This window comes from Andrographis paniculata, unplaced genomic scaffold (genome assembly GCF_009805555.1).
Source record: "Andrographis paniculata isolate CXL003 unplaced genomic scaffold, ASM980555v1 Contig78END, whole genome shotgun sequence".
NCBI lineage: Eukaryota > Viridiplantae > Streptophyta > Magnoliopsida > Lamiales > Acanthaceae > Andrographis > Andrographis paniculata.
In genome coordinates, this window is record NW_026137615.1 from 2,513,240 (window position 1) to 2,524,491 (window position 11,252).

General features: G+C 28.1%; 1 protein-coding gene across 1 annotated transcript; it reads right to left on the minus strand.

The window, feature by feature from the left end:
- Positions 1–438: 438 nt before the first annotated feature.
- LOC127239957 (uncharacterized) lies at positions 439–7,166 on the minus strand. The gene is made up of 7 exons (XM_051258352.1): positions 6,969–7,166; positions 5,240–5,355; positions 4,405–4,487; positions 3,563–3,684; positions 2,709–2,873; positions 2,090–2,183; positions 439–974 (listed from the first exon to the last, which is right to left on the minus strand). The coding sequence occupies exons 1-7, from the start codon at positions 7,132–7,134 to the stop codon at positions 773–775; spliced, it is 948 nt and encodes a 315-aa protein (XP_051114309.1). The 5' UTR covers positions 7,135–7,166; the 3' UTR covers positions 439–772.
- Positions 7,167–11,252: the final 4,086 nt, after the last annotated feature.

The following is an 11,252-nucleotide window of genomic DNA, read 5'->3' on the forward strand; positions in this document are numbered from 1 at the left end:
TTTTATTTTTTTTGATAAAAAAGAATCTTAAAAGTTCAAAATTTTTATTTTTATATATTTTTCTTAAAAATTTGTACCAAGTCAAATGACTACGCATTGAACACACATTGAATAACGGAGGAAATACTTATTTCATAAGGCTCTTTGCATATGAGCAAGCTACAACTTAAATGTCGAATTAGGGGCTTCATTTAAGCGTATTAGGATAGATTTTCTTACTTTACCTCAAAGATAAAATTAGAGTTTTTAGGTTTTGACATAAGCATGGAAGGTAACTACCATTAAAGATTACATTCCTTTCAATAACTATGAGTTGTTGCAGATTGACTCTGAAATATTTCGGTCCGCAAATCACGATAAATCGAATGTGTTAAATTGACATGAATAGTCTAATAAATTCAATAAATTTTACTAATATTTATTCAAATTCAAAATATTATAATATGATTGGAGATAAGTCAAATTCTATTCGGCAAATATGTAAATATATTATAATTCTTACAAAAATAAAATTATGAGTTGAAAATGCTCCGCCTATGATCTGAGTGCACAAAGTACAGTTAAAGTTGAGGGGATGGCTACCCGACCCGATACCTGAATAATATTTATTAGAGTGCTTTTATAACAAGGATGAGTCGAACGGTCACGAGCAAGCTCGAGCTTTTCTATCGAAATTTTCAAACTACCAACGTCGCTTAATAGTCAATACACCACGAACATTTTCACTTTCAAGTCGAAGTCCATAAATCACCTCTCCTTGAAGAATAAGATCCTATTTGGATATATTGTTCGTCGGTTGTGCGCATTCCTTTATGAAGGGCAATACGACTGAAACCAACTGATCTTGGTGCGAAGAATATCCGTGATTCGCGCCTTCTATGATTTGTAGCTTGTGGTTGGGGAGGATCTTGGCGAATTCATGCGCGTCTTCTACTGGGATTACCTCGTCGGCTGATCCATGAACTGTCAATACCCTACACGTAACAATTCGATACATTAGTATAGCTTCGCCGTAGATAACTACTACTTAAGGTTTGTTGCTTCAACATTTTAAACAAAGATCTAACGTTGTTCACTTTGCAGAGTTTCTAATAAATATATAATATATATATATATTTTTTCATAAAATATCACATCAAAATACTGTTTCAACAAAAATTCAAACTTAACGTTCCATTTCAAATCAATTTTAAATCACAACCAAACAATTTATTTTTCGAGCTGATGAACGATGAATAGGTGAACTATAAGATATGAACACAAGCCAATAACATTAAATTGTTCCTTAAATTTTTTATTGACTTGGAAAATTTTGGAAAGAAATGGTGTTTTGATTTGTGTTTATACCAGAGTATCTACGGTAAAAATATAATTTTTTTAAGAAAAAAACATCATATACATAAAATACCTATTTACATTCACACCGTCACGTCAAATTTATTTTTATTAAAGAAATTTCAAATCGAAAACAAACCAAAAGTTCGTCAAATTATGTTTGAATGCTGCCCTATAAGATAAGAGAGTAAGCATAGAAACAACTACAAAGGTTCGGTCACTTTTTAATGCAACCTCTTTCTTTTAGTTTTCGTAAGTTTCTAGTATTTTTATCGTTAATTATTGAAAATTATAAAAATATTATAAAAATGTATATTTTTGTTATTTTAAAAATATATATGAAAGAAAATAATGTATTTCATTGGCAACAATGCATCTAGGAAATAGTGAAAATGTGTGAACAAACTCAAAAGAACACAACCATTGTGAAAAAAACATACCCATTTTATATACAAAGTATCACGTTTAATAACTATTTTACCTAAAAATAACAAAAATAAAAACATCTGAAGAAAAAAAAAAAAAAAAAACACGACCAAATAGTCCACAATTAGCATTAAAAAAAAAAAAAGAAGAAAAAAATAACATTTTAAATTGTATGCAAGAATAATTAAGGAAAGACAATCATATAGAAGTCTTTCCCGATGAGAGTAAACCGTAGGGGTGAGCTCGTGAGCAATTTTCATAGAAAAGATCGATAAAACACAATCACACAAAAGGGACTATAATGAGATAAATTTAATATAAACCTTACTTGCAGTTCTTGTCGATTGAAAGGCATGCATCGTGCATGTTTGTATTGAGTCGCTCCTCCATACTTTCTTTAGTGACTTTATATTCGACTTCACCTAAAAAAAAACAAAAACAAAAAACAAGTGGAGTTTATATACTCAAAAAACATAGAAACATGAAATAAATGGCGAATAATTCACCATGTTGAAGTACTCTTCAATCCCAAAAATTTGCACACGGATAAAACCATGTGGAAGAAATGTATTTATCTATAGGCAGAATTATGAGCATACTATAATAATACTTCCTTCATCCGTCAAAATTATGTCACTATTCATTTATAATAACTAACTTTATCCACTCACGATTTTAATACTCTTGCTTTAATAAGTAACAACCAATTTGCTATTTTACCTTTTCTAATTTTCTAAGTATTATTTTATCAATTCTTTAATAAATTTTTGTATTTTATTTTTTATTTATCTCACTTTAACGTTAAAATATCATTAATTATTTAGTCTCCGTATCCAACCAAACCTATATAATTTTACCCGACGAAGGGAGTAGCACATATATAAATATTCATACATTACTTCGACTAGCAACGAATAGGGAGAAAAAAGTGGTGTATACACGATTACCATTTCTATTTTTCACATCAATGTATCCATCCTTCTTCAGTGTTTCCATAAAATTTTTACCAAGCCGTTCTTCAAGTCCTCTCTTGAGATCATAACGGCCGGAGAGATTCACCACGGCCGGTATGTCATGATATCGAGACGCATACAAGAGAACCACACCCCCACCTGTAATATTTAGGAGCAAGAAATCAAGTAAATTTTGCAGCCATTGCCGTAAAAAAGCTATGATCTAAATTCAAGAAATTATATGCTTCAGTAACAAACAAATTGTTGTAAAGCTAGAGTTCGAATTCTTATTTTATTATTAAGAAAACAAAGAGCGCTGCAGCATTCATCCAGTCTTTCCAACACATCATTTACAAATATATACTCCATCGGTCGTAAAAAAAAAATAGGCTCACTTTCTTTTTTTTGTTTGCCTGTCATAAAGAAAAAAGATTTGCTTCTTTTTTTTAGCAAAAGAATCATACAATTATTTTCTATTTTTAATCACTTTTTTCTACTTTCTTACTATAAAAAGCAACAAATACACACCACATAACAACCCGTGCCCAAATTAAATGAGCTTATTTTTACATGACGGATGATGAATAATATAGAGATGTGTGGGAGGGTGAAATTTAATTAAAAATAAATTGGAAAATGATTAATCTTCTTATCGAATTAAGTTTTTGGGTAATGTCAACATTAACATAGCATGATAGAGGGAGGTGTTTCTACAGAAACAATTGAGAATCCAATTTGGGAGAGGTATCAATAGATTTCGACAACTCATGTCATGTGATCTTGAGAAGGAAGATCATTTCAATCTTTTTAATCAATTAGAATGAAAAGACAGTTAGACCAAAGTATACCTTTACTGTGCCCGAGAACCACAGCAGTTGACCGCTTTGCTCCATTAAAGTACTCAACCACAGACCTCAAGTCTTCGGCTTCACTCAGATAATTACCAAACTCAAAAGAGCCTTCACTTTCCCTGCAAACAACTGAACACATGAAACGAGGACAGGGATATGAAAATTACCAAAGCATTTCTAGAAACTTACTTCGGATGCTTATAAGAGGATGACAAGTAGCTTACTAAGATGTGCAATTTGTAGCGGAAAAGGGATGCAATACGAATCCAAGTTCAGCAGTGATCATCCAATAATGAATAAATGAGTGTGCGATTCTTTGCATTACATAGAAACTTAGAATTATTTAATGTGTCCGATAACAGTGTGGTACCCATAAATTAACTCAATGGTCATATAATCAGCTCGAGTAATTGTGGCATACAGAAGATGCAGCATTGTTTGAACTTACATTTCTGGAGTTAAAAAATTGCATAATAGAACTCATTGAATTTGTTCAAATAATAATAATAATAAAAAAGAACTTTAAGCTTCGAGTTGAAACTTATCAACCTGGGAGGTATGAAACATCCTGTTGCCCGACAGTATTCAAAGTCACAAGAATATGACATTTAATCCAAGATTAACATATAAATAGAGCCGTAAGGAAAAAATGGATAAAAGTGAAGTGTGTTTAGTTTGTCACTAATAAGCAACTGATACTGCACGCTGTTATTATAAATTATTGTAATAAAAAAACATTTAAAAATGTAACTGTATTGTTCTTAGACAATTCTCACAGCAATTTTTTCACTGCATACTTCACTGCAAAAAATAAAATAAAATAAAAGTGAACACTATACCCATTTCCAGCAAAATCGAAGCGAAATGCACTGATCCCTTCATTTTCTAAAGCAGTAGCAATGTTGACCATGATAGTGTATTCCTACATAGTAAGATGAAAGAGATGAATAATGGAAAAATGATAACATGCTGAGCTTTCGAAGAACACTGTTATGGAAGCTGCTGCTGGAGGTTGAAGTCAACAGTAGCGAGCCTCACCGAAAACAATCCTAGTTAGACGAGGATTGTGTTACGTTTTATTAGTTGAGTCCTTAAGAGTTACTTAAATTTGTTTTTATCCTCCCTATCCAAATCTAAAAAGGATGCAATCATGTTAGAAACCTCAACCGATTATTGAAATTTATGCGACTTCGGCAAGAGACAATTTTTCCCTGTTGTATGATTCTGGTTTCGATTTGTTTCAAACTCAGAAAAGTTATTCCCAGTAAAAGAATTATTGGGACAAAAATCTAGGAATTGGATGAATGTAAATTTTGTTATGGTTAGAGGTGATGAAATTTCAAATAACTTTCGAGATTTTTAGCATAAAATCATTTGCTCCAAACAATTAATAAACAAAAGTATATACGGGTTTATACCATAAGTATCATACTACAAACACATACATATAGTATATATAACCAAAATTTGTAGCAATCTACGATAGTATATAGACTAAACATGTGCTTATACTATCTGTCTGTTGTATACAATGAGACGAAACATTTCAATTATTTATTCAAGAAGGAAATATTTTATCTTTGGATGTAGCAAAATATTGGTGTGTAAATGTAACATCAAAAGAATTGTAGTGATGAAATTGTGGAAGTAACCAAACCAAAAGGCACCACCAACCTTTGTTGATCGAAAACCATGGCATAGAACTACAAGATTTTCTGAGCCAGTCTCATGTAACACGCCTGAAAGCTTTTCCCCACGCTTGTTCGGAATTGTTATTTTCTGCTGCATAGCTGCAGGGACATTGTAATTGGTGTGCATTAATACTCAGCAAAGAATATAAGGTTAAGAAAACTAGGGTAACAAAGAGAGAGGAGATAGGTATTATACTAAATTCACAAGTCCCTTTTGAAGACTTATTCGATGCGCGATGACCCAAGTCAATATACAAACTCAAGGTGTGAATATTTGGGAAACAGAATAACACAAGGCTTTCACCACTCTTCGAAACTCAAGATATCTATCAAATAAACACATATCCATTTCAATTTTTGTGCAACTAAATTCCTAGTAGGATCGTGTTAGGATTTTTACGCCTAAAAAGTAAATGCAGAAATGGATCGAAAAACAATTGAAGCTTAAAAATATTGGTAAATAAGAAAAGAACAGAGAATTTACATGGAAAATCCAAAACAAATGAGAAATTCCCTCGATGAATCGAATCGTTACAATAATACATTTATTGAACTGGATTTCCCAATCAACAACTCCCAAAATGTCCCCTTATATTATCTTTATCCAAAAGGAAGTTCAAAACCTCATAAAATGGGAGTTAATACCAAATGAATTAGGAGATTTTGGGTTGCAGATGTGATATCGGAAGTGTTAATCACGGGCGTGACCTCTTCAGTCATGGGCGTAATCAAGGAGCATTTGTGGCCCAATATCATATCGACATCCTACAATCTTCTAATTAATTGTGGTTGTCCGTACTTAATCATGTCCATGACTAAGATTGCTGTCAACTTTTATAAATTTCATCAAACCTTATGGAAAAAGAGAATTTGAGGCATATTTCCTAGAAAATCGTTTACACTCAAGTCTTCGTCGTGCTTTTCTAAACCAAGTTGAAAATTTCACTAGGCCGTGTACGTTTAACCTCAAGAGCTTACGAGTTACTCATCAAAGGGAAACACATTCTTGTGGAGTACATTCTCCTATCAAATTCACAACAGGTAAAAAGCCACTCAATATCCTATCAGTTAAATCCAGTTAACTCATGAATCATGTTACATAAATATCTCACTTAAAAGTTTAAACTTGAAAAGATACGGCCGCACACGGGCAAAATGGATATTCGCCACATTCGAATCGTGCATGTGGAAGATGACAAATAGATGGCGTTCGGACTCGAATATGAACGTTCCGGCTCTAATATCATGTTAAATGACTTCTTTTTAGGTGAGATGGTCATTTTGTGAATCATAATATTCATTTTGCACACAAAATCAACCAATAAAGGCACTGAGCCATCCATTGAAAACACCTATGCATAAACCAGTAAAGCAATTCATAATCTAAGCATTAGATTCCACACACATTTGTTCATTCTTACAAAAAAAAAATTAATGAACACTGCCATGGAGATACAATTTATGAATACTGTACAATATAAACCAATTTCTCCACCACTTGACAATGGTTTATTGATAACAACAAATCAAACTGCGCAGGCACACAAACACCTTTATATAGATTGGAAATAATTAGTAAACGAATGGATAACGAAACGCTGGCGATAAAATTCGAATCGATTTACCCTATTACGACCCCTAAATTCAGTAAACGAATCACTTTTTCCCCCAAAATCAATTACCGCAGCTGTTATTGAGATAAGAATCAATACCTTTGACGAGATTCCTCTTCAATCCGACGCTGCTGCACCAGGAATAAGAGCGATGGCGAACCTGCAGCTGCGGGAGAGTGATGCAGGGTGAGAGTGGATTGATCTTGCCTTGAATACTCGTGCTGGGAAGAGTGAAATTCGAAGAAATTAGCATACTTTCAACCATCACCAAGACCAACACAGTTAAGATTGAACAGGGCAGGGTTTTTCTAAATTATGCTTTTACCCCGAAACTTTTCGAATTTCTAAACTAGCACCTATATATTTGGAGGGCAAATAAGGAGTTTGGAGAAAGTTGGGCTTGAATTTAATTTTTATTTAAATTTTGGGATGGATTTGAATTTATTGTTTCTTTTGTGTTTGTGCTTGGGTTTGGTTTGGGGAGTTTTGATGTATATTGATTTGATGGATAATGAATAAAATAATATAAATATGTAGTAAATTTAATTGATAAAATTTATATTGTATGATTTGATTAAGAATTTATATTATATCCAACATATATATATATTTAAATTTTTATTTATTTGTATTATAAAAAAATTTATTTTATACAAAATGACATATATTGCATATTTTTTTTATTTAATTATAATAAATATTAAATAAAATTTTTATTTTTTTAAAAAAATAATAAAAAAAAAAACACATATGGTTTAACGCCCATTTTACTCCCATTTTACTGTACACCTCATTGGAGAACACACTCTAAAAAAAAAAAAATATTTTAATATATACTATTAATACTCCCTCTGTCATAACGGTTTTGAGGCTTTGTAGTATATTAAAAAATAATAATATTTTATGGTTTTGAGGTTTTGTAGTATATTAAAAAATAATAATATTTTATTAGTTAATCGAAGTATGTAAGAATTTTTAATAATTTTGTACATTGATTTATGTATAAAGTAATAATATATATATATATGTAGTATGTTTGTAATTTAAGTAAAAATTAAGAATATTTTAGTATTAGTTAATGATTATTTTTTTAAAAATAAAAAAGTGATAGTTTAAAGTAAAACATACGAAAATGGTAATAAATACTTTAAATTTAGAGAAATGAAATATTATATGTCCTATCAAGGGGTCCATAAACAATCAACATATGGTTTCGCTAATGATGTAGTCCCTCTGTCCTATAACATAGTATCAATTTTTTCATTTTAGTCCGTCCCATAACAAAGTATTCATTTCCTTTTCTAGTAACTGTACTGTCTACCTAACATTACAAATACCGTTACAACTTACAATATATTACACAAATGTCATTACCTTTATATCACACATACTAATAAGGTTATTTTAGTCATTTCTACTTTATTCTTACTATATTCTAATATAATACTAATATTTCTAAAACTACGTGCAAAAAACAAATGTATATTTAGTTCCGGATTTAGTTCCAGGACGGAGGGAGTAATATATATTCGATTAAAGTAAATTGGTAAAATTGTTCATAACTATCATTTGGTTTCGAAATCCAGTGTATTTTCTTTATACTTTAAAAATTGCATCACACTCATTTGTACTTTAAAGAACATTGTATAATTGAGAAGATGATTTTTAATCTATAAGTTTCGTATTATTGGGGTTTTATTTTTAAAAGTATAAAAGGTGTCATGCAATTTTAAAGTAAATAAGTACGTTGAATTTTGAAATCACAGAGGAATTTCATGCAATATTTTTAAAAATATAAGGGGATGTCATGCAATTTTTGAAGTTAATGGGAGATTTACGATGTGTTCAGAGTTATGAACAATTTTACCAAATAAATTTATAATATGCATTTAATATTCTAAAATTTGTATTTTAATAATATTTATTAATATGAATATAATTTTTGTTAAAATATAAATTATATGCCACAACTAAATAAAAATATAGGTACATAATTGACAATAATTAATTATATAAAAAAATACGCACTCGGTCCCGTAATAGATGATCATTTTTTTTTGTCGGTTTTGTAAAAGATACTTATTTTTATTTTTAATAAATTTATTCATCTTAAACATACCTAATAATAAACTAAATCAATTTAATTATATTTATAACCTATTAAAAATAAGATTCACACAAAATCATTTTATTTTTATATATCTCCTCAATAAATATATATTTTTATCTATGTTTTAAACTATTCATTTTTTATAAAATTAATTTTAATTTAATTATAAATAAATCAATAATTTATATATATATTTATATTATATAAAATTTTATTATCTACAAAACGAGATCCATATTGTATATATTTTATTAACATGCTAAAAATATTTAAAATACCAGCAATACTATTTATATAAAAAATAATATAATAATATTATAAGGGAGTATATTTAAAAACATTATATTATTATTATTTTCATAAATTGGTATTGTGTTGTTTCCATATCAGAATTTGTGCTCTCACCATATAAAAGAAATAATAATAAAAAAATAAAATAATTAATTGTAAACATATTTTAAATCATACTTATTTATATAAATACCATTCAATTACAAATAAAATCAAAATGCAAATTTATGTTTTAATCTAAATATTCATCTCACTATTTATTGTAAACATATTTTAAATCATAATTATTTATATAAATACCATTCAATTACAAATAAAGTCAAAATGCAATTTCTTTTTTTTTTTTTAATTTAAATATTCATCTAACTATTATTCTAAAATATTTTTAATATTCACGCGAAACTAAATGTAACTTTATCTAAGATGAAGACGAGGAATATCTGTGTGCAATTCATGAAATTTATCATATATAATACTCCCTCCGTCCCACATACCATGTCCATGTTACCGTTTCTGTCCGTCACTTACTATGTCACTTTCATTTTTTGGAAAATAATTACACACTTTAATCTCATTTTAAACTTTTAATTTATTTTCTTTTAAATTATAATTAAACTAATTAGTTATCTTAATCTTAATTTATAATTATTTATATTATAGGATAATTATTTTTACTAATACATTTTTAATCGTCTACTAATTATATCTCTCCTAAAATACATAGTTGAGATGGAGGGAGTAATAATTAATTAATTAATTAATTAATTAATAATAAATAATAACGGTCAAATTTGGCTAACACAAGAATTGGTGCAATAACTACTTTAAAAAACGGCAGTCAAAATACATAACAATGACTACACAAAAGTTTTGTTTGAATGGGTTTTGAATTTTATTATTTTTTTTAATAAAATAAAATAAATGAGATGATGTGTGGAAAATTTTTCAAATTATGAAACTATAAAAGTATTTAATTCAAGAAATTTATTGATATTTTAAAAATGATATGCCAGTAAAATATACCTAACAATATGCATCTCAGTTTATGCATGTGATTAATATATAAATTAATTAATTTTATAAAATTGTCGAAAAACATTTAAAAAATTATATGTGAAAGTTTTTAAACTATGATTCTGCAATTATTTTCTAAAAAAATTATTTGATTATAGTTTAAAATTAATTTAAAATTATATTTAAATAGTAATTTGATACTCCCTCCGTCTAATTTTTATTATCCTAAAGTATATTTGCACGGTTTTTTAGGTGATTGTCTTTTTTGTTATGAATTGATAAATTTGTCCTTAATTGTATGGTAGATATGAAAAGTAATAAATAAACGGAGGATAAAAATATAAAATTTATGTTTAAAAAAAAAAAAGAAATAGAACAATAGTTGTTGGACGTCTCAAATAGGAAAGTAAGACATTAGTTCGTGGAAGGAGGGAGTAATATAATATGTAATGCGAAAAATAATAGTATATTTTTATTAAAAATCATGCTAAATAAATAATATTAATTTTAATTTGAAATCAAATATATCGACCACAATATTAATTTATTTAGAATTGATTCGTTTGATTCTGATTTAAAATTAAACTTTTTATTTGAATTTAAATTTATTATTTTATAAAAATTTATCAAAAACCATACTATTAAATAGTGCCTAATACAGTTATATTCTTTTAAATTTTGGCTTCAATTTTTTTTTTAATGCAGCAATCTTGATTCTCTGTAAAAAATAAAATAAATATATATATTATTTTTTTTAAAAATATTACATTTAAATTATTGTAAAAAAAAATAAAAAAATGAAAACTTAAAAAAAGAAACATATGTTAAACATGTATAGTTACTTATAGAATAGTTTCTTCACTATTTAGTGTTAAAATATGTTTATGTACCATGATTATATTATTTTATACACTTCAATTTGTAAAGAAAAATTTACATGCTTTGTTTGCTATATATATATATATATA

What these genes read in the sequence shown, in the direction of transcription:
- LOC127239957 (XM_051258352.1), bottom strand. Translation starts at nt 7,134, where the DNA reads ATGGTTGAAAGTATGCTAATTTCTTCGAATTTCACTCTTCCCAGCACG. An exon ending in ATGGTTTTCGATCAACAAAG is followed by an intron (nt 4,488 to 5,239) that starts GTTGGTGGTGCC and finishes CTTACTATGTAG; the next exon opens with GAATACACTATCATGGTCAA. An exon ending in TCAATCGACAAGAACTGCAA is followed by an intron (nt 975 to 2,089) that starts GTAAGGTTTATA and finishes TGTTACGTGTAG; the next exon opens with GGTATTGACAGTTCATGGAT.